The sequence below is a fragment of the Diadema antillarum genome, unplaced genomic scaffold (assembly GCF_040938485.1).
Source record: "Diadema antillarum isolate AM-2024a unplaced genomic scaffold, OU_Dant_1.0 seq00000137_RagTag, whole genome shotgun sequence".
NCBI lineage: Eukaryota > Metazoa > Echinodermata > Echinoidea > Diadematoida > Diadematidae > Diadema > Diadema antillarum.
Window position 1 is genome coordinate 698,444 of NW_027271214.1, and position 25,779 is coordinate 724,222.

The following is a 25,779-nucleotide window of genomic DNA, read 5'->3' on the forward strand; positions in this document are numbered from 1 at the left end:
CTCCCCCCCCCCCCCCCCAACTCCTTGCTGGAAAAAAAAAATCTATATGATGTAAAGGGTTTTTAGTTGTATCATTAATGTGTTTTTGTCTGCAACCATGTATCTCTGCACTTATACTGTATAGGATTTTTCTGTACTTTGTTGATATGGTTTTAGGGGAATGCATATTACAAGCTTTGCTTTCTAGCTTCCCCTCCATTTTCAACATTATTTGATAAATACCATGTATCTAGGCTCCTTAATATATTGTGTTAGTATTACATTTTTATATTCAACCGGCATGTAGAATATGATGGTATATTGATTCCTTGCGAGACGTTTAGTGAACTTATATTGTTGAGACTTTTGTTGAGACAAAATGAAATATATAAGAAATTGTGTTCAACATCGTAAGGTTTATGAATATCAAATGCTCATCATTATGTAGGCCCCCTATATTGTAAGTGACACCCAACATATTGCACATGCAACACTTTATGATAGCGTAGGTACGGGACTGGAAATACAGTAAATATGTTCTATATTTCCATGCATATGTTTTGCCATTCATATAATACATAAGCATAGGAATGGCGGCCATTTTGAATAAAAAAATGAGCTTTAAATGCTAAATGAACCTATATGAAATGAAAATTCGCTTGCAAACGCAGATGGAGTAACTCTAGGAACAGAAATGTACAAAGTTTAGTGGAATAATTGGTCATATAATGTACATTATTGTGTTTATCACGGCCGAATTAGCATATCTGGCGGCCATTTTGGATTTTCGCATTTTGCCGAAAATGCTCAAGGTTACGCGAGTGGCATCAATCGGATTTGGAATCAGCACCCTCGAATTGACAAGAAACCATCAAAAAACATTGTATATATCAAAAAACAAGGTTGGGTGCCTTCTAGCCTGGACTAGTGCCCTTTATAATCCAAGAGTATTAGTTTTAATCTGTTATATCAAGCCACCATCTTTCTAAGTCTCTTATTTTTATACACTTGAAACGATGTTGTGACTATCCGTCATTATAGTACAGACAGGCTGCAAAACAACAACAACAGCAACAACAACAACAACGGCAACAACAACAACAACAACAACAACAACGACAACAACAACCCAAAACAAATTATTTGCTCAACTCTGTAAAGCCAAGTAATAATGTTTTTCAATTCAAATTCAATTCAAATTTATTTCGATTTTTTTCTGACAATAACATAATACACATTTCACTTACTTACGCCGTGACAGAAATCATGTGAACGAAACAAAGTGGATTGAACAGAGTAAACAACAACAATTGCAAAACTTACAGTAATGATACATTGTAATGAAACTGGAGGCCTACATACTGTGCTAAAAACGGACGGACCCACTGAAAAGACGATGCCTGTAGAGTGTGGGCCCCTTTGTCACTATAAAATTGCTCAAGAAAAAGCTTCAATCTCCTTTTACATGAGTGTAAAGAAACTATATTGCTTTGTCGATTATGTAGTCTATACAGATAGATCGATATTCACACACCCAGCAAACGCTGGGTGTCATTTTATTCTTTTTTTTTTATTCATAGATGTGCAGATCTTTCATTGTAAAAAAAAAAAAAAAAAAAAAAAATATATATATATATATATATAAAGCGATATCGGGTATGTAACATCATTTGTGTTTACACGAAATATTCGATCTCTCCTTCGGGGAGAGAAAAATAACAATACACAAATTGGTACATTTACTGACGGCTTATGATAGTTACTCTATTATGTAATACATAAGTTTCATTGTCCAGATTTTTGTAGTTCATGGCTTTCTCGCAAGGCGCATCATGATTGGCGTTACCATGGTGATCATAGTCCTTTGTGGGTTTTCGCCTGTCAGGGATAGCCATGATGCTGCAAGATTCATCGGGAAGATAAGGAACAGAATATACTTCATTATTTTTCTAAATGGGTGGATTCAGTCTCTCCTTTTCAACTTACTAGCGTTCACGTAGAGGACTTCATGCAGAAAGAAATAGAATCTATATAGTCATGAATGAACAAATCGGCTGCAGAATGCTTCCAAAAACCACGAATCACTAGGGAGCTTTTAAATTTGCGACACTCTGACGTCGACAACTGTGTTCATCGTTCTCCTCTCTCCTTGTTGCAAAGTAGCATTATGGAGCTTTAGATTTTGACGCGCGGACGTTTGAGACGACGAGTGCGCTGGACGTTCTCCTCTCCCCTGCGTCGTGCTGGAAAGGAGCGTTAGATTATGCTGGGACGCAACGTACAAAAAATAAAATGGCGCCCTCATATGATCGCTGCATGAAGTAGATCCACAGAACTCTTGGTAAGAGTTCTGTGAGTAGATCTCTACGGACGTAAAAATAGCCCAGAAGGCGTAGTGAAAAACTCAGGCGACGCAAGCTAAAAGTAGATCGACTTGACAGGCGCTTCAGCGCATGCTCAGAACATTATATTTCGAAAAGACGCAGACAGATACAAAGTAAAATGGCGCCCCATGATTACTGCATCAGGTATCCCATTGCGGCTCAGCATAACGCTGTTCATTGTTTAAAAAAAATACCAATGCGTATAGGTCTAGTATTTTTTCACATTCATTGGAATTAAAAGGATCTCTCTCTCTCTCTCTCTCTCTTTAATCACTGATAAGGCACATGAATCAAATTAATGGTGGTGTGGTAATGGTTTATTTAAAAATTCATTTCCAGCCATGAACATCTGATTACCAAAATAGCAAAATTAATCAAATACACTTATACATACACTTTGATAAAGCTGCGAGAAAAATTATACATAATCTTCATGTCACCATCACATATACATACACCAACACCAACATACACCAAAAAAAAAAAAAAAAAATAGGCGGGCAGTGATAACATAAGAAATATCAAACACTTGTGTATAATGAAGACGGAGAGAGAGAGAGAAACACAGAAGGGGTAGGAAGGAGATAGCAAGAGAGATAGACTTGGAATGAGATGTGCAAAAAGGTATGAAATAATAAATCTATTTCTTTTTCATCTTGTATTTCTATTAAAATGATAATTTCAATCCATATAATCTTTTAACATTACTATCATTTTAACAATATTATCTATCATTAATGATCGAAATTGTACAAAAACCGAAATACCCTATACAAAGGGGGGGGGGGGGGCTACCCACGCATATGCAATAAACATACAAACATAACAGCATTCATTTACATTTCACATTTCAATTAGATTATTTTCTAATAGTGATCTGAATACATAAACTCAATCAATATCACACAATAATCTCAATTCAGCTCATCATTATAATAAAAAAAATATGTGTGTTATTAAAATAGCACCATCTTTAAAAAAAGATATATATCTATATAGTTGTCAATATAAATCATATGGTAAATATAAAATATCAATTTAAGGAATGCAGATGTGAAATACACACAAAATATATGGATCAGAAAAAAGAAACATTCCAAAAAACTCACAGAAAATATTGCAATATCATAACATTCAGGAATAATTATTGCACAACAGGAGTATTGCAGAAGTGTGGCTTGCTAAATTTCAATCACATAATTATTATTATGACCACTGATGGACGGACAACGGCGTAGCCAGGATTTCATCTTAGGGGGGGCGGTTAGTCTGCGAGGGAGCGAAGCGACCGAGCCCGAGCGAGCGTAGCGAGCGAGGGGGGGGGGGGGGGGAGGTAAGAACTTTTTGCATTTTGATGTTGCAAATGGTGCAATTTGCTGCATATTTTTGCGTGTTTTAACGAGTTGAAACAGTCCCACTTGTTTAAGGTTGCAGTATATTTTGATGTAGATTATCATTGAACAATTTGCTTATAATATGGTATGATTTAAATACACTTCTTGTATTAATTCTTTTCACTGAATATCATGAACGCGACTGAACCCGAGCATGCGGAGCGAGCGAGGGGGGAGGGGAGGGTGTGGGAGGGGGGTGTCCCCCCTCCCACGGTGAGAACTTTTTGCATTTTGATGTTGCAAATGGTGCAATTTGATGCATGTTTTTGCGCGTTTTATCGACGTGAAACAGTCCCACTTGTTTAGAGTAGCAGTATATTTTGATGTAGATTATTATTGAACAATTTGCCTATAAAATGGTATCATTTAAATACACTTCTTGTATTCATTCTTTTCACTGAACATCATGAACGCGACTGAACCCGAGCGAGCGGAGCGAGCGAGGGGGAAGGGAGGGTGTGGGAGGGGGGTGTCCCCCCTTCCACGATAAGAACTTTTTGCATTTTGATGTTGTAAATGGTGCAATTTGATGCCAGTTTTTGCGCGTTTTATCGACGTGAAACAGTCCCACTTGTTTAAGGTAGCAGTATATTTTGATGTAGATTATTATTGAACAATTGTTTATTTACCTATAAAATGGCATAATAGAAATACACTTCTTGTGTTAATTCTTTTCACTGAATATCATGAACGCGACTGAACCCGAGCGAGCGGAGCGAGCGAGGGGGGAGGGGAGGGTGTAGGAGGGGGGTGTCCCCCCTCCCACAGTAAGAACTTTTTGCATTTTGATGTTGCAAATGGTGCAATTTGATGCATGTTTTTGCGCGTTTTAACGAGTTGAAACAGTCCCACTTGTTTAAGGTTGCAGTATATTTTAGTGTAGATTATTATTGAACAATTTGCCTTTAAAATGGTATCATTTAAATAATCTTCTTGTATTAATTCTTACACTGAATATCATGAACGCTGTCTGCAGTTCAGCAATCAAACAGAAAAAGCATGCACACGAGGGTGTAGATAGGGGCATATCCCCTCCCACACGAAAGTGATTTTGCGTTTTCAGACCTGAAATTCAGCGATCTGGTGCAAATTTTGGTGCAATACTTTTTCATCGAAGTGTTAAAATCACGGAATTTAGCTCTTATTCCGAATGTGCACCATCTGTGTGTATGTATAACGTCTAGTGAGGTATAGAGCTTATAGGGGAAGGGGGATTTCCCCCTCCCGCTCGCGGAGCTTTTGCGTATTTAGAATTGAAATAAAGCGATCTGGGTATAGCCACAGTCTACTTCTATGCATGGCGGAAGGGGGGGGGGGGGAGGGGCGGGGGAGCAGGGAGAAGGCGTGGGCGAGTGTTATCTCCAACCTTCCCTTCCGATGGAGCTTTTGCCTTTTTAAGGTTGAAATTGAGACATCTCGTATACGCATATTTGATGGAATCAACATTTGGGAAATCACAAAAAAAAAAAAAACTGATGGGGGGGGGGGACTGAGGGAGGAAAGGGTCGATTAAAAGGGGAAATTCCCCTTATACATGAGGGAACCTTGAGTTTTCGAAATATAAGTAATAAGTGTTGTGCACTCAGAATTATTTTTTTTTTTTTTGTAAATCTAAAAAGTGTACTAAGCTAGGGAAAGAGGCACAGAGGGGGAGGGTTTGGGAGGGGGATACCCCCTCCCAAGCACGAGAGATTTTGCATATTTTGAATTGAAATTCAACGATCTGGTGCACACTTTGAGTGAAATATTCAAAAAATATTTTATTTGATGAAAGGTTGCAAAGGATACCCGCTTCATGTGAATGCAAACAGTATACACGCATTTTTTTTTTCCGCCTCCCAAATCCCCGGTCCAAATCTTAGGGGGGGGGGGGGGGCGACCGCCCCCATCGCCCCCCTGGCTACAGACATGTTGCTTGGTCTACTCTTTATAAATGTCTAATGTTCTTGCATATGGGTATGAGGCAGGGATTCTTATCATTTGAAACCATTTTCTCAAATCTGAAATGATAACCAATTATGGCAAAGTAATAAAAAGTACGTAAATGCTTATAAGGAAAAATAAAATAGTAGTAAAAAAAGTTTTTACGACAATTACAAAGTTTCAAATTCTAACGATTTTATTTCCATATAAAGTGATACAAAGCAATATGCATAACGCTTACATGAGTACAATGAATTTTAAGGAACAGGTTTGAGATTCTTCAGTATGTCTCCCTCTACAAATAAAAATTTGTTAAGATCGCAACTGCTGATTTGTAAATTAACAAACATGTCGGAAAAAAGGAACCAGTGGGACTCGAACCTATCATCTACTGCTTTCCGGGCAGCGACACTACCACCAGGCTGTCCCTGGTTGTCGGCAGTGACACGATGAACATGGAACAAATAATTTACAGATCAGCAGTTGCGAACTGAAGAATCTCAAACCTGAGCCTTCACTCCTCTGAATAATATCTTTCTTTCATTTATTTTAAGGAACTTTGAATCACATAAGTTTCAATAAAACATTAATATAATCATAATGATATCAACTTTGTTTTTAGATAAATATCCAAGTAAGCAAATAAAGTTTTAATTTTAAGAGGAAGCTCAAGGTGATGAAGAATATATTTGTGCCCTAAAGTCTTTCGCCTTTTATTCAAACCGCAAAGCGAGGCATTCACTGATACCATTGCAGAATGTTTTTTAATTCTTTATCTAATCCAGCCTTGTCACAAGCAATCTCTTCTAGTCAATACGTTCTATATTTGCTTTCGTTTTGTATCCTTAACGATAGAATAAAAAATCATTAAATGCGAGCTCCTCGTGCAAATAGAATGTTTATATAACGGCATACCTACCTATTTTCAAAGTCTTTGAATCGAGATGTCTCGGGATTCCTCTCCAAAAATCGCACGTTACATCCAAATGTTTTGTAGCACTCCACAAATTTGTGGACGGAAATTTCCTCTCGTACCTCCATGTCATCTCTGTCGCGAATGAAAATAATAATCACAACCTTTATACAGTGAACTCCCGTTATAACGAACAAGATTATAACGAAATTCCGGTTACAACGAAATAAAAATTTAGGCCGCAACATTCAGTTATAACGAAAGAAAATTGCCGGTCCCGAGGACTTCGTTATAACGGGAGCTCACTAAATAGCTCAATACCACAGAAAACGGAATAAATATATCTGTCTTGTTCAAAGCCACTTTAGCACACAATCAACCTGTGCCTTGATTAGTCCTCTTCCTTCATTCTCATCATCTTCTTGGGCAAACTGTGCCATAATACGGAAACTGGTATCTACTAGTATACTGTATTTTCGAATGAAACAGTCACCGATCTTGATAAGATGATGCATTTTTATACTCAAAATTTAATCAGGTATTATTATTTTTATTGGTTGGCCAAAAATGAGTAGTAGTATAAGGTAATTACTACACTTAAAAATGTCTACATTTTTTTTTTATTACATAAACGTGTTCAAAGTTAGGTGATGTCTCATGAAATACGGAGATAAGAAGAAATATTGCACGCACGTTCGATTACGTCGATCACTTATAGTCTTGATTGAAAGAGAATAAAGATCCCCCCTGTATAACTTTTTAATTATTTGATGTATCATCGTCATATTTGGCACGTGGGTAGAGTAACTCATACTCTACATGATCGCACATTTGAATTTTCACAAGGTCACCCATGGAGGGCTCTATTTACCAAAATATAAAGAAATACATAGGAAATATGCGAAAAACATGATTTTTCTGTATAATTTCTTTATCCCCATTATATATGTCTTATTATAGACCAATCATTTTCATATTTGCCACAAATTAATGATAAGCAAGTGGAATTTGATTTTTATTATTTATTATGGTTGAAATTTTTCAAGGTCATCACATGGGGGCGCTATTCATATCAACATAGTGATACATTGAGACCTGAGATGAAATGTTTGGGATGGGTACATGTATAGTTATGACATTTTCGTATTGCATAATAATGGAATTTTGAAATTGCAAATTGATAATATGATAAACTCATGATATCAGAGGCATAACTTGGGTGAAGGAATCAAAATAACTCAAAATATAAGGGCAATCTTTAGAAAATATTATTGTTTTCAATTATCTCTATCATATCTATTGTTTTATGCCTTTGTCACATAAAAACAAAGGAAATAATAAGAAAAACTTTCCAGGACCATAATTACTTCGAATGTTGCTCCTTCAACAAATTTCAGCCAAGAAACACCCATTTCATACACTGTAATGCTGTTAAATGAAATGGGAACAGAAAAAAGATCCAAAATCTGACTGACATGGTTGTCAGTTTATGGTTGCCATGGCAACCAGCAACATCAAATATAGCTAAATTATATATCAAAATGTTCGCAATAAGATTTTAGGAAAAGTCATTAAATTTGGTTGAAATCGGATTAAGGGCGAAGGAATGGCAAACGAAAATCTGGTAGGGGGGCACAATGTGCCCCCCCCCCCCCTTGGGCTTTATAGGGTTAAGTTCCTGGTCGTTGGCCTGAAATTGAGAGTAATGCTGATGGTGAGTATGAACATCGAATTAAAACGATGAAATGAATACTAGCGAAAATGACAGTAAATATCTTTATGATCATCATAGAAAGAAACTACAAGGAGATAGGATAGGAAATGAAATGTTTCATGTGTCGTTAAAGAAGAAACTAGAACGCCATGCACAGTGGATTTCCCCACAAAAGTTTCCACAATAAAGGTGTCAGCACAATCATAATTCTGTATCTTTATGTTTCATTTTTCCTTCTGTTTTGTTTTGCTTTCTTTCTTTTGTTTGTTTGTTTTTTCTCAGGGAGAGTGGATTGGGTCTGAATTAGTTAGTTTTTGCATGCAGTGTGAGATGGGAAACTCACATAGTCCATGTAGGTTTCGATACAGTCGGTTAACTGCTTCTTGACCTTTGCATCAGGATGATCAAGGTAGACGAGATCATACACCAACACGGCCAGACAACCCTTGGTCCTGAACACTTGATCGATCTCCTTATCGTAGTTATATCTTCATGATTATATTTTCAACGTTTGACTGTAACAAAATTTCGAGATAATAAAAGAAAACTGTCGGTCCCAGAGAGTTATACAGGGAGTCGCCTGTAATGTATACTCAAAGTCATTTTCCTCAAAACCCTGTTTGTATAACGGCTTTTATGAGATGTACCAAGCCTTACGAAGTACGTATCATCAAAGATCCTATAGAATCTTTGGTATCATAATTATGTATTATTCACAGCTATGATCGACATGTTAATATAATATTTTGTGGTCGGAGGAGAATGTGAATTCCAGCGATATGACAAGAGACCTTTACGACATACTCATAATTATTTGATGATATACGTAGGCCTCTCTTTACTAATAAAACGATGCTTTTGAACAAACAGTTTCATACATGTTTACTTGTTTATTGTTGCATTTTTTCTTGAAAATGTGATATTGGAAATATAATTTGATTTGAAGGGGGAAAAGAAGAAGAAAATGGACTAAAGTGCGCATGCTTGTAAACATCATAACACCACTATACCTTTCCTGTTCTATTGAATCAGCAATGTACAATGCAAAGCCGCCAACAGTACACAAATATTCGATCGTAGAATCACTGAAACCAACATAAATGTTACGTTTGTCGAGTTTTGTACACTTTGGGCTGCTTGGATCTGTGCGGGACTCACGTCCGGTCCAGTTACGGATGTGAAATTCGCCGCCAAGAGTCGGGTGAATTGTCCAGAGCCACAGTCTACGTCAAGCGCAAAGTCGTAAGGACCGTCTTTCTAAATAATGGGCAAACAAACGGTTAAGATTAATTTTAAGGTTGTGCTGGCATTATTATCTATTATTATCTATTGGTGAGAACTTTTTGATGTTGTAAATGGTGCGATTTGACTTTATCGACTTGAAACAGTCCCACTTGTTTAAGGTAGCGAAATATTTTCGATTTAGATTATTATTGAACCATTTGCCTTAAATGGTATCATTTAAATAAACTTCTTGTATTAATTCTTCCACCGAATGTCATGAACGCGACCGAGCCCGAGCAAGCGGAACGAGCGAGCGAGGGGGAGGGTGGGAAGGGGGGGGGGGGGTGTCCCCCTCCCACGGTGAGAACTTTTTGCATTTTGATGTAGTAAATGGTGCAATTTGATGCACGTTTTCACGTGTTTTATCGACTTGAAGCAGTCCCACTTGTCTATGGTAACAGAATATTTTGATGTCGATTAATATTGAACAATTTGTGTTAAATGGGATCATTAAACAAAATTCTTGTATAATTCTTCCACTGAATGTCATGAACGCGACCGAGCCCGAGCGAGCGGAGCGAGCGGCGGGGGCGGAGGGAGGTGTGGGAGAGGGTGTCCCCCTCCCACGGTGAGAACTTTTTGCATTTTGATGTTGTAAATGGTGCGATTTTACGCATTTTTGGGTGTTTTATCAACTTGAAACAGTCCCACTTGTTTAAGGTAGCAGAATAATTTGATGTAGATTACAATGAACAATTTGCCTATAAAATGGTAAGTTTTATTTTGATAAACTCATTGTATTATTTTTTACGATGAATAATTATCATGAACGCTATCTGTTGAGCAATTCAAACAGAAAAAGCAAGCACATGAGGGTGTGGATAAGGGGCATTTCTCCTCCCACACGATGGTGATTTTGCGGGGGGGGGGGACCCTCCGTTAATTGAAAGTACACTGTATCTAGATATCTCCTCCAACCCGCGGAACATTTGCATTTTTTAAACTGAAGTAAGAGACCTGGTGCACACTCGAGATGAAACATTTTGAATCTGCCAATCTAAAGTGTACTTAGTAGAAAGGACTGAAAGGGGAGGGTACTCTGTAAATGGAAGCGAGCTAAATTCACTCTTTTTCTCAACCTAAATGTGATTAGCTCGAAAAAGACTGTAAAGTCAATCTTTTTAGACGGTATGTATACCTTTTCGCTCCCACCACCGAGGGAAACTTTTCTTCCGATTTCGAGCGAAACGTGTACGAGTGATATTCCACACTTTTTAGAGCTAATGCCGGGTCCCTGGGGTCTTCCACGAGCTGACTTGTACCATGAAATTCTTTTCGCTCTTTGAAAAGGAGCTGTTTGTTGTGACGTTTGTCTGATGAGAATTCTCATTCCACTCGGTCTGGAGAGTGAATAATGGAACATGCGCATATCTCACAGGTTGACGGGTTTCTCACTTTGATTTTGGTGTCGATGTCGCCCGCAACTTCTTGCGACCTACCTATCATACGTAGGGCCTACACGTAATTATGTACATACATGTATGTATACTGTATGTAAACAGTGCAGTGCAGTCCCGGCGTCGTAACGTACAACATATCGCCATCATGCATACGAGAGGACGACTCGGTTCAATCAAGATATGGGAGCAACAAACAAAACCTAAGCCATAAAAGATATTTATAATTCTGTAAGAAATTTCTGTGCCAGCTCAGACGAGCAGCTGGACTATACTAGACCAATATTTCTAGTTCTATTCTAACTCTAAATCGCTCTAAAGTCTGCGTAGTATGCTAGTACTTTATCCCTACAGCCGGCTACGTGATGGACCTGTCAGCGTCACGCGATTGATAGACCCATGTAACCGTGGTACTCTACCGCCAGTACTGTACCAAACAGACTGTTGGCTTTTTCAGACGGATAAAATAGACCCCATTTGGGATAGTCGAAGCTCTCAAGAATACAGGGGTAGGCCTACAGTTGAGTGTCTTGTCTCAGTAGTTTGCAAGGGGACTACCTTATCGGACCTAAGGGCCCAGGGACGGGCTCCCGCGTGCGCATTTTACATAGCTACTCTTATAACATGTAGGCCTATCTGTGGATGCATGGAAAACCCGGGTACTGTAGGCTTCCGCTTGTGTGTGAAGCTGCTGTGTGTATGTGTGTGTGTGTGGGGGGGGGGGGGGGTGTCTGTGTCAATGTGCTCGTGTGTTCAAAACATTTTATATATTTATTTATTTATTATTATTATTATTATTTGGGGGGGGGGGGTATTGTTTTGTTGGCCATTTCTTGGCAAATTTGGTTCTGACTGCTCTGGTACAGATCTATATAATCTAACGTTAGACATATTCTAGAGGGTAAAGTTGTTAATTATATGTCAATTATCAGATGCTTAATACTAGTATTTCAGATGGATTCCTACTCTGAAGAGTCCGGGCGCATAACAGCTGGCATTGTTGTGCTCACTTCATTGCAGCTGGCTGGTAGATCATTCTTGAACTGATATGTTTTGATTTTTTTCTTCTCAATACTTCCTTCGTCTCTTCAGAGAACCCACCCACGTGTAAAGTTTTCTAATCGTCCAAGTCGTTTTATCAATGCACAATGTCAACATTGCTGAAATAATAACTGTTGGTCTGTCTGCAGCATTGTGGTTTATCTATTTTGTTCTCATAATCTATTTTTTCAGAAGACTATGGGAAGGATTTGCCATATTCTTGTCTTTCATATATATATATATATATATATATATATATATATATATATATATATATTTCATTCTATTCACGCTGTGTATCTTCATCTTTACACTCGGTTTTAGTTGTACTTGCACATACCCTCAATAAGCTTCCACTGCTTTTATCGTCTAATCATTCTAATAATATTTCTTTAGCACTTTATACTCAGATTTACACTTTCATAGAAAGACTGATCACAAACAGTTCTGTTTGTTTGCAATATTCTCCTGTGTATCTTGCTGGATGTTATGTACATATATAGTTATTTCAACTTGCTATAAATCATTTCACGTAGTTTTCATTGAGAAATACGAAATTGAAATAAAATAAAAGGATCCCGGATCCACATGGTAATCGGATGATCCATAATACCAAAATGTTATTCATCCCTGTCTTGTGTCAAGATTAACTTTTTTTTTCCTGAATTTCATCAAAATCCAATGACCTTGGGGAATATTTTGAAGACAAAGAAACAAACAATCGAGAAAAAACCAAACATAAACAAAACAAACAAAACAAACAGACTAACAAACTTACGCAATAGAGAAAAAATACCTATGACCTCCCTATTAACCACTCACAGAACCTAGACAGACACATATCATTGACATCTGGGGATCACATAACCACACCAACAAAGCAACAAGCACAAACACAAACGCCACAAACACACACATAACACAGATGGAGGTATATGCGTGGTGTGAAGTGTAATTTTGCTTATTTTGAGAAAAAAAAATGTGGAGGTGATATTCGGATTTCAGCTGAAAGCATTAAAAAAACCCATGAAAAAAAGAAGTGTCAAAATTATCGCAGTTATAGACAGCTATACGACAAGCCAATTGTTACTATAACTTCAGATTTCGGGAGCTATCATGAAAGGATGAAGAAATACACTCTGACTCGACTTCTTCGAAGTGAATAGTCTCGCATCACTTTCTTTAAACGTCTTTAATTCAAAGTGATATGTGTTTGAAAAGGTATTCTTAAAAAAAAAAACTGAGAAATTGTGTTCGGTCAACCTCTCACAAAACCGAAACGCCCTCAATGTCAGAAGTTTGGACAGTATCGATCAGATGAAAGACTTCCAAACAGTGATTTCCAGTTTGTATAGAGGCGTGTGTATACGAGTTTTATGTCGCTATTCATTATCTCTACGGTAACATGCTTCGACGAAGTAAGTACAAGTACTTTCAATCCCTTTCTCCATATAAATAAAAATTGAGATTATCAACTTTTCTGTTCTCTGAGACCAATTGCTGGCATTTACTTCCAATATACATTATAGTATCATTTAAGAATGGCATGTCGATGGGAGTCGATTGTGTTGTCTTTATATCACAATTGCGAATATGTTCGTCTTAAACAAGAAATCCATCCCAAAAAATAGATAAGCTTCAAAAGAAAGAGCAAAATATTCCCTACAGAATAATACAAAAATGACTAAAATCGGATAAGAAATAAGGAAGTTATGCCATTTGAAAATTTCGATTTTTTTTTTCGGAAAATATTTCTAGACCAATCCTTGAATGAGCGAGTTGATGATGTCATACCGTCACAATTTTTCATGTAGGTTGTATATGAAATTTGGGGGGAAAGTGTTACTTTTAGTTAATACAAGTAAAAGCATGTTCGCAAACCAAGATATCAGAGTTATTATTTTTTGGGTGGTTTTAAGACAAATTTTGTATTTATACAGCTAAAATAAACTATGAGTGTTTTGTTATTCCTGTATATGAAATAAATAAGAAATTGTGAGATCATGACATCGCTAACTTGCTGATTTGAATATTTATAAGGACTGGTCAAGAAATATTTTCCGAAAAAGTGAAATTTCAAAATGTCATATTTACTTTTCTTCTCATTCGATTTTTTATTTTTGTATCGGTCTGAAGGGAATATTTTTCTCTTTCTTTTAAAATTTATTTCTTTTGGGGGCAGATTTCGTCTTTAAAATTGGCATTGCTGAATGTCCGTCCTATTATTCCTCGTATATAAATCGGCAAGATGAACGCTCGAAAATGTCAATAGTACCAAAGCTGGAAATAAAAGAACTCGACATTAAAGATAAGATTATGACATATGAGAATTGTTTCTATGTCATTGCACCATCTGTTAGCAATGTATTCTTTAAATATGTTAATGGTAATGAATTGAAGAGATAATTTCCTTTTTAAAGATACTTATCTGTTACATAATAAGCTAATGGAAAACTGAGGCCATCAGCCCAGTCAAGCTATGCTTATGCTGCATGACAGTCTCCTGCTTCCCTATTTAATCAAATCGACACTGCCTTATTTGTATATTATGTAACCATCAATGTTTTACAAAGATTTCTGTTATGCATATAGAATCAACTGCACTTTTGTTTCGTACATGGTATTGCTCTTTTGTCTTTGGTTATGTTTGGTTTGAATTTGTCACATTGATGTTATTCATCTTTTATTTGATTTGATTGAGAAGCAAAATAAAATACGTACGAACGAACGAATAATGGAAATGAGTTACCTTTGTTTTACTCGTTGCGCTTGAAGCCAGAATCTTTGAATAATCACATTAGAAGAGAAAAATGCGCACTCGGCAGTACTTGTTTAAAAAAAAAAAACAGAAGCAGAAGAATGTTATAGATAATAAGTGCACTTTGCTAAAATCATCGTTAACACTATTCGCAAGAAAATTATCGTGATATTTTGATAAACCTTACCATTTCCGATATAATAATCTCTTTTTCCATAAAGTTCAAACAAACAGTTGTAAACGCATATATTTCTAGAGGCAAAAATTGCGTATAGTCTTTCAACTCATATATTCGCAACTGCCCAACACTTACCTTATTTTCTTGAGCGATTATCATTAAATAATTGGAATGTATTTTTAGAATAATTCAAAGATTCTCATGTATAATACTTATTTTATTAATAATTATTATGTGGGTTTTTTTTTTCCTTCTGGTCCCCATGGAAGACCATAGTATGGTTCATCCGGTTTACAAAATAAATGAGTTGCTTCACTATCTGTTTATTCCCAGCGGCAATCAACGATTTGTATTGATGGGGCTATAATCTTTGAGTATACGATATACTAATTCCGTGACTTATGTGTAAATGAAACTTTCACTCATCACGATTCTGTAAGGCAGTACAAACAATAATACTCTCATGCAAGATGTTATCAACGATTTAATCAATGCAGCAGAAAGAAAGACACAAAAAAATAATCATCAAGTAGTTCTATTGAGATACACGAAGCTATTTTCTAGTTGTCAGCTGGTTTTCTTGCGATGTACATAAATACCCTCTTCGTGGCCGTGACTTTAGTTGTCTTTGGATCACCTCCCCCAAGAATGGACATGATGCTGTTATAACGGAGAAATCAAAACTTGAGATGACGATTATGATAAATCATAATGACAGCACGATTACAATAAAACAAAAACACTCCATCTCCACCACAAAATGTGTACTATACCACTTCAACAACAACAACAACAACAACAACAACAACATGTACTATACTACTACTACTGGTACTACTACATTACATGAAAATAAAATGAATAAAAGTGTAAATAAAGAACAACTAATATATGAAACAAGTAAATATAGATTGACAGATAAACAAACATTATGTTATATCGCTAACATAGATGAACAAATCGATGAGTAGTAATATATATATATAAAAACATAGCTTAGAAAACGTAATATAACTTAAAACTCTTCTTGTTATGAATGTGTTTTCCATTTCAAAAATCTTAACTCCTGAATGATTGCAGTACAACTTATTGTAATCCATTGTCCTTTGACTTATTTCATACACTTTCCAATCATATTCTTTCCCAGTATTTATCATGAATGTTGTTATAATTTACATGCTTTTACTTAATTGTCTCATTGTTTGTATACTTAATGTTGTCCATTTTGTTATCAGTTAAAGAAACCTCAACCAACCAGGTAGTTTACCTTTACCCCAAACACTTTTTCACAATTTCTCAAGCCACAATGAGCCTAAAACGGGGTCATTCTACTGAACCGACACCCACGAGTCACTTCCAGCCCACGAGTTCGACATTTAAACAGGTCAATGAGTCATACAGCTCACGAGTCATACAGCCCATGAGTTTGATACTAGGCGAATAAAGCCCATGAGTTTGACACTATGGGTCAAAACAGCCCACGAGTTCGACAGATACAGCACGGGGCGTAAAAAATGTGATGTCGGTCTGGTGCGCCTTGTTAGCTTAGTGTCGAGCTAATGGGCTATAAGACTCGTGAGCTATACTCATATTATGACTTGTGAGTTGTATGAGTCGTGGTCTGTACGACTCGTAGGTGTATGAAGTCTCGTGACGTGCACCCTTATAAACTTGCATATAGGCCCTATATTTCTTGTCTCTCTGTACTCATATCATGAATATATTTTCTGAACTGGACCAATAAATATATAGATGTGCATTAATTCAGTATTATACGATTATCTGGTTAATGCATTCGTTATGTGTATGTTTACAGCGTATCTAATTAAAAGTATTGGTTACATGATTTATATTTTCATTTCATTTCATTTCGCTAGCATTAATGATAAATGAAATATCCTCCAACAGAAACTACTTGGATCACAATTTTGATTTGTTGAAAATAGGAATAATTGGCAGTCTCTTCTGTTCTAAAATCTATGCATATGATAAAAACGGTTACCCTGTCAGTATTTTCAAATAAGAACAAATCAGTAAAAATCATGTTTTAGTTTGAAACATGATACAATAACTGTGCAAATGTACACTAAATGCCATTTTATCTATCGCCTCTTGCAGCGTCAAAACCAATCTATTCACAGTCTTTGGAATTGTCATTTACATAATTAGGCCTATCTCAAAAAATGAGCGAATCTATGTAAGATGAACTCGGACAAACTTTTGCACACAATGCCGAACCAGTATGATATATGGATACACACCTATTTTGGAAGTCTACGAAGCGTGTTGTTTCTGGATGATCCTTCAAATATAGAAAGTTACACGCGTACGTCTTGTAGCATTCCACAAATTCGAAGACGGTAGTTTCCTGCCGCACATCTACGTGACAACTATATAGGGAAAAAGCACAAAATCGCCTGAGATATTTTCCATACTCCGTATAATTGCTCAAAAGGATTTGAAAATGCACTGTGAGGCAACACGTAATGGGCCGCGGAACACTCGCGCACGCGCACACATTCACATACACGCACATACATACACTCACACACACATTATGAATATGAATTATGGTCCCCCAAAATATTACCCCCCCCCCCAAAAAAAAAAAAAAAAAAAATGACCCAAAGCTACCAATCTAAAATACGGGGGGGGGGGGGGGGGTGCATTGCCCCTGGTCCCTCTTCCCCCCATCCAGCTCCCGTCGCCACACGAAAACAAGTAAAGCAAGCAAGCAAGTAAGCAAGCAAACAAACAAACAAACAAAGTACAACAAACAGACAAACAAAAAGCCTTCCCTGGTCTCTACAAAAAGATGATCGTTTTTCAGGAAAATAGAAAGTTATGTAGGTTTGAAAGTCTGGCATATAAAGTCTAAAAATGGCATTGACATTGCCTTCAGTTTATTATGTATACATACCCATAAACATATTCAGCGTGCAGATCAATGATTGAGTGAAAGGTTCAATATTTTGCCACTGCACTATCGATGTTATATGGGATATTTGACAAAAAGAAAACAATTTCATATTTCATGAAAACCAGCACATTGTTTACGCAGAATTCTTTGCTACACTACAAAAATTCAAAACTTCCGCCAGGTTTGAATAAGGGTGTCGATTAAAGGAGCGTCCGTGAGATCTGAGATAAGAGGATTCTCACTAAGACCGGGAAGCGGTCGCTGTAGTGACTTTACACCAATCAATTCAATTCAATTCGATTCAATTCATTTATTTTCATTCTTCTTCTTTCCTTTCTTTTAACAAAAACATAACACAAGATAAATCAGGTATTACATGATAAACAAAAACATTTGCCTTTGCAATAAACAAATTAATGATATCGATAGACATAAGAGTGCATGCTGGCAAAAAAAAAAAAAAAAAAAAATCGCCCTCTAAACCATTCCCTTTTTGCACAAAACATTTCGAGAGATTAAGGTACGTACGATGTGCTTTCTTTGTAGGAAACACGGAGTCTGTGAAAATCTACGAAGTATCCGTCAGGAGTACTGGCCCGAAGTTGTTGGTCATTGTTCTGAAGGAAGGAAATTGAGCGTTATTTCATTATTCTATTATAAGCAATCATTGACTAGAAAATTACTATAGTAATGGGCATTCCACAATTTGCCTCTTAATGTTGAACTCTTAAATAAAAATGATGGCAATGAATCAAGGCTGTCGTATCTACAAGCTATAGGCTTATTTGACGTTCGACAGCCTTCTGCATTTACACTCCCAATACAGGTGCAATTCAGTCAGATCATTTTGATTTTCTTTATTCCGAGTGGTTCCCTATCGACGTGTTCTCTTACTCTTTTCTTTAATCTGTACACGTATACTAGCATCTCAGTTTTATATTCGTATGTACACACTGTATGTTCCATTATCTTGTAAACAAAAAAAAATGACTGTATTTCAATTGTTGTTTATATTCGATGCAGCAAATTCGTAGTAAATCCATTGAAACTTGAATTTGAATTTGAATTCGCAATATATCATATATACATATATATATATATATATATATATATATATATATGTATATATACATATATATATATACATATATACATATATATAACTCAATTATCGAATGGAATTTCATAACCCATCTAAATAATGGAAAATAAGGACACATTCTCGAAAATGCTCTCTTGAAAAGAGGCTTCGGAATTTAGTATTAATTAATTAAAGTGCATAGTCCTCACTAAGCTGCTCTCTGCGCTATATATGGGACAAAAACAGCGTTTAAAACTCCATAGTAACCATGCACAATGATGGGATTCTTATATAAAATACAATTTTTGTACATTGGCATATGCTTTGTATTACTAACTTTCAAAGCAGTATAGCAGAATCTATTCCAGGATTCTTATAGTTAAAGGCGAAGGGGTAAAGAGGATTTTAAGAAATGAAAAGGGGCCAAAGTGCTGTAGAAAATATGCAAAAATCACAGTTATCCAGTCATATTATGATCCAAAAATAAAATTTCTGTAAAAGAATAGCTCTTTCCAAAATTTTGAGAAACTACAGCTTGACTATTTCATAATGAGCTAACCCAATTCACCTATTTTGAATTCTCATGTAAAATCTTGGCGTGCGACTTTTTGTTGGTTTTGTGATGCACGGCCATGCACCTAATAATAATAATCAACTAAATCATGCTTGTTTCTTTTCTTGTTTCTTATTTCTTAAGAGTTGAGTTTTAAGAGTCTGAAGGACAAATGATACAATATTCTGTTTATCTATATACCCGACACCCCCCCCCCCCAAAAAAAAAAAGATAGAGAGAGAGAGAGAGAGAGGATGGAGCTTTCTGTAGTAATAGGCACTCAAAACACATAATGGGTTAAAGGACGAGAGTTGCAGACAAGGGAATTTATATCCATCCCATAACTAACATAGTTCAGATAGTTGTCAATGCAAGTAGTCAATTTCTTCTTGGTCTCCCCGTCTGGATGATCAATGTAGATGAGGTCGTAAAACGCCAAGGCCAGGCAGCCGTTCGCTTTAAGAGCGCGGTCGACCTCCTTCTCGAAGACGGGCCAGTCGTAGTAGTGGCTCGCCGTCGCCGACGTGATGAGGTCGACGGAGGCATCGTTGACCGGTAAGCTCTCGGCCTGACCGACCCTGTGAAGACGGGATATGAGAAGGTGACGGATGTCGCAAACTTTAAAAATTTCCGTCAACATATTGGTCAACGAGAAAGTTTCTGGAAAGAAATTCCTACTTTTGATTTTTCCTACAGTATATGATTGTGATGTGATGTCAGCCCATGGGAAAAATGGGAAGAATTATGACTTATTACAAAGAGAAATAATTTGATAAATGGTGTAGTGATAGTTGTGCTTTTATTGATACTTGTTCCCCATTGTACAATAGTAAACATAATACTGGCACCATAAGCAATTTGTAAATCAGTTGCAGTTGTAAATACTTTGTAACAATATTTTGCCCTTGCGCCGAAAACTATAGGAGTTTGTTCTATTGCATGAAGTAACATCACATCACAGATCCTCTAGGACATGTAGGAATAGTTTCGATAATTATTGGAGAAAAAAAAATCCCACTTTGTAAGGTTTTGAGAACAGTGGTGAATTGCTCTTTTTTTTTTAATTCTGGAGATTCATCACTTCAATAGTTATGTTCAGGTGGTGATTCTTACTTTAAGGGTTAAGCTAACTTTGAGGATAAGCTCTTGCCCCCTGAAGGGTTAGTTGTTTGTTATTTTTTTTTAGATGAGGATTCTGTTTTTTACTTTTTACGAGATTATTAGAAACCACTTATATGAAATAACAAAAGAAAGATATTCTAAAAGAAATAAAAATCTATTTTATGAAAAAACGGCCTTGAAATAGCTGAGATATCCAAAACAAAGAGGTCCAAATAAAGGGCTGGTCCTAACTTTTGTTAGGACGACTTTGTTTTGCTTTATTATTGTTTTTCGATATCTCGGTCATTTCAAAACCTTTCTTTAAATCAAATAAACGTTTTAAGCCTTTCGTTATCTTGATTGTATTCTTTCAAATATTTTGGATTAGTGGTTTGGAATTATCTTGAAAAATTTAAAATCTGAAACTCCATCTCAACCAAAACTATACCATCCCGTTAAGGGACAAGAACTTCTTTCCTCTAAGTTAGCTAACGTTGACGTTTAGGATCAGCATCTGGACGGAACTATATTCAAGTATACAGTGTGATGAATGCCACGTAATAGGTAATCACAAGATTAATGGTTTTTTAATACAATATGGGCCTTAGAAACACACTGGTTCAGATGTTTGATAAACTATAATTGACACAATAGGTCAAATTCTATCGTTATATCCGCATTAAGAAAGATGTAAAAAGAATGCTGCTTCGTTGAAATTGTTATGCCGGCAAAGTGATTTGTAATTATATGTGTTCAACATTTGTTTTAAACCAGAATGTGAGGTCTCACTCCTTTATGTCATATGATGTCCTTCTGGCGAAATCATTCCATCTTATTGTTTTTCTACTTCATCCTTCTCTTATCTGGAAGAGTTTTACTTCTTCTGCTTCGCAATAGAATAACAATCTGTTCCCCCTCTGGTGTATTGCTGTTGTTATTTTTACTTCATTGTCCTTAAACATAGAGAGAAACCCAAAGTGTATGGACAACGGCACACATGACCTAATCAATGTTGGATTTCGTTCAGTCTCCCAATTCTTTTAGCTTGTAACACGATTCCTGTGATATTTGAGAAGAATGATACTGAAAATTGTTCGGTATACACCATCCACCCATGCAGGGATCATAAAAAAGGTCTGGAGGGCTGGGCTTGTTACCATTCCGTCCCCTATTTTTTATTCCAAAACAAAAGAAAGAACAAGAAACACACAACCAGAGAATTCAATTCAATTCAATTCAATTCAAAGTTTATTTCATTTTTCGACAAAACATATAAGTTACACTTCTTTTGACAACAGAGAATAAGGTAAACAGAACATTATGTATCGAAAAGAATATAAAACAATTGAGGAGGACCACATAGTAATTATACATTGTAGAAAAAAAAAACAGAAGTGATCGAAATATAGTACATGTATAACTGCTTAAAGTGCGAAAAATGGAGAGACCCACTAAAAAGACAGAGCTTGTAGAATGTGGGCCCCTCTGGAATAATAACATCAATGGAAAAATTAACTAAAGCATTATAGATACAATAGGAGAGGAAAAAAAAAAGAGGAAGAAGTCTGGAAGCCCACTGAGAACTAGAATCACAGATAAATACACTTACTATTACAGACGTGAACAACATAGGACAAGACTAGACAACAAAACAACTGCTGTTGAAAAGGCTGTACGGGACAAAACGGGATGGACAAGACTAACAGACGCGAAAAAACATGAAACAAGACTAGACAGCAAAACAACTACTGAAGAAAAGGCTGTACGGGACAAAACGGAATGGAAACGATGAACAAATAGAAGACAAAATAGCAAACGAAAATGCACAACAGAGACAGCGATCTTCGACAGAAGCGTATCAAGAGAAACAGAAAATGGTTGTGGAGGGGAAAAAAGGGATTGTAGCGTCTGAAAGGAGAAAAGCAAGGAAATGAAGGGACGTGAGAACAGGAATAAGGCAGACATTCATGTCTTTGACTCTTTTGGCGAAAGCGTAGATAGCAGCAGACATCCAAAAGATTAGAATTTATTCTTCAAAGAGGAAAAAGTAAGTCTGTATATGAGAAAGAAGGCCAAATGGCTAGTTGAGTCCTGGAAAGTCATACGACTGCAATAGAAAGGACTTCAGTCTCCTCTTTAAAGAATGTATGGATGGGGCGTTTTTTGTATCATGATTCAGAGAATTCCAATAATTTGGGCCGATATAAATAAGTGTATTTTTAGCAAGAATCGTGCGTAAGAGGGGTAAGTGAAATTCATTGGAACGCCTAGTGGGATATTCATGAAATGATTGGTTTTTTAGGAACATGGAATTAAAAATAGACGGAAGCAAATTGTTACAATACTTATACATAAATTAGCCTAAGTTATACAAAAATAAATCTTTAATTTTTAAGAGCTTATTGGAGGTAAACAACGTGTTTGTATGAGAACGTACAGGGGAATGGCAGATAATGCGGAGTGCTTTCTTTTGCAAGAGGGACACTCTTTCAAGTAAATTCTGATGCGTGTTGCCCCATACTAAAACTACATAATTCAAATGAGGCAATATTAACGACGAATATAACATAAGTAAAGTTTTTTGAGGAATATGAAATTTCAATCTATTAATAACACCTGTATTACGCGATATTATATTACAAATATTATCAACATGTGATTTCCAGGAAAGTTTATCATCTACAATGACCCCCAAGAATTTAATATTTGATACTCTTTGTAGATGAGAATCATCTAAAACTATACTAGTGTTTAAACTATCAACAGTATTGCTGAAAATCATATACAGTTAAACGATGATTTTAAAAAGTCCCGATTTTTCCCCATTGACTTACGTGTATTAATTCACTCACAAGTCGAATTTTTTTAAGTCGAATACTCGCCTAAGTCGATGAAATTCCAAGAACACTTTCACGGAAAAACCATTGAATTCACTGTGCCTAAGTCGAATAAGATTTTATTGTGTAATAAATCACTGTCAAAATCACGAGACGCCAGTTTTTGTTTACATACTGTATATACCAAAAGAAACTTTGCGTTAATAAACATTACGTTTCATTAACGCAAGCGGTTTCACCTGAATCGTTTGTAACGCAAACTAACGATCGGGAAAATGAACGTTTGTAGTAACGATCCCAAGCGCAAATCAACGATGTTTCGTTGACATTAACGATAGGTAACGCAAGAACTCACGCGAGATTTTGGTTTCCGTTACCGAGACCTGGTGAAAGGACGACGTAGCCCCTGCCGAGTGTAGCGATCTATGCCTTATATTTAGCTTTCTTTTCGCGAATCGAATCACGATTTCGCGAATGGTTGATTTGCGACCGGGGTCACCAAAAACGCACGCCGGGTCACCACAAAAGCCGGATGTTTGCCTTCAGTTTTGGAAATGAACAGCGGTAACAATCGGCTCCATAAGATGCTAGAATAAATGTCAGATGTTTGCTCTTAATTTTAGAAATGAATAACGGTAATATTCGACTCCGTATAATACTAAAATAAATGTCGGATGTTTGCTTATACTTTTGAAATGAATAATGGTAAGATTCAGTTCCGTATGGTATTGAAATTAATTATCAGATATTTGATTTTGCGTTCGGAAATGAATAAGGATAAATTACGGCTCCGGAAGATGCTGAAATAAATGTCGAATGTTTGCTTTGACGTCCGGATATGAATAATAATGATATTCAACTCCATACGGTGATAAAATAAATGCCGGATGTTTACTTTTACGTTCGAAAGTAAATAACAATAACATTCATCTCCCGAAGATGCTAAAGTAAATGTCGAATTATCCCTTAGACGTTTGGAAATGAATAACAATAATACACGTGTAATCAACTTCGTACGACGATGAGATAAATGTCGGATGTTTGCTTTTACTTTCGAAAGTAAATAGCAATAACATTCGGCTCCAGAAGATGCTAAAAGAAATGTCAGATGATTGTTTTTACGTTCGGGAGTGAATACATGTAGCAGCAATATTCTTCTCCATACGATGCTAAATAACTGTCGCATGTTTGCTTTTTAATTTCGAAATGAATAACAGTAACATTTAGCTGCGTTTGATGGTAAAGTTAATGTTTGATATTTGCTCTGACGTTCGGAAATGAATAACAATAGTATTCAGCTCCGTCCGATGATAAAATAAATGTCTGATGTTTTCTTTTATGTTCGAAAGTAAATAGTAATAACATTCAGCTCCGTAAGATGCTAAAATAAATGTTGAATGTTTGCTTTGGCATTCGGAAATGAATAACAATAGTATTAAACTCAGTACGATGATGAAATGAATGCCGGATGTTCGCTTTTACGTTCGAAAGTAAATGACAATAACATTTAGCTCCGGAAGATGCTAAAATATATGTCGAATGATCCCTTTGACGTTCTGAAATGAAAAACAATAATATTCAACTCCATACGATGATGAAATAAATGCCGAATGTTCGCTTTTTTTACGTTCGATAGTAAATAGCATGTAACATTCGGCTCCGGAAGATGCCAAAATAAAAATGTCAGATGATTGCTTTTACGTTCGGAAGTGAATAGCAGTAACATTCTGCTCCATAATTAAGATGCTAAGATAAATATCAGACATTTGCTATTTAACATTTCGAAATGAATAACGATAACATTCAGCTGCGTTTAAAGGTAAAGTAAATGTCGGATGTCTGCCTTGACGTTCGAATATGAAAAACAGTATAACATTCGGCTCCTTACGATGCTGACATAATTCCTTATTGTCAGATGATTAATTTCACTTTCGGAAGTGGACAGCAGTAACATTCGGGTCCTTACGATCATAAAATAAATGTCGGGTGTTTGCTTTTGAATTTGGAGATCGAATAACGGTAATGTTCTGCTCCGTACGATGCTAAAATAAGTAACAGATTGTTTCTTTTACATTTGGAAATGATTAACGGTATCAATCGGCTCAGATGATAAAATAAAAAGCGGATGTTTGCTTTCACGTTCGGAAATGAATAAGGATGATATTCAGCTCCGTAAGATCCTAGAATGAATGTCGGTTGCTTGTTTTTACATTTGAAAATGATTAACGGTAACATTCGAAGGGCAAATATCGCGCACACCGCTCCAGCTCTCGGCTCCAGAGTAGACAACATACATGTACATTATACATATAATATGTACGC

The 25,779-nt window shown here is 36.3% G+C and overlaps 1 protein-coding gene across 1 annotated transcript in view; it reads right to left on the reverse strand.

Annotated features, from left to right (window-relative positions):
• Positions 1–1,860: 1,860 nt before the first annotated feature.
• Positions 1,861–25,779, reverse strand: part of LOC139727634 (putative methyltransferase DDB_G0268948) — a 28,811-nt gene continuing 4,892 nt past the window's right edge. Inside the window, exons 3-4 of the mRNA XM_071638614.1 lie at positions 19,869–20,097; positions 1,861–1,878 (exon numbers count right to left, since the gene is read on the reverse strand). Coding sequence (XP_071494715.1) covers positions 1,861–1,878; positions 19,869–20,097 — 247 coding nt within the window. The remainder of the gene's footprint in view (positions 1,879–19,868; positions 20,098–25,779) is intronic.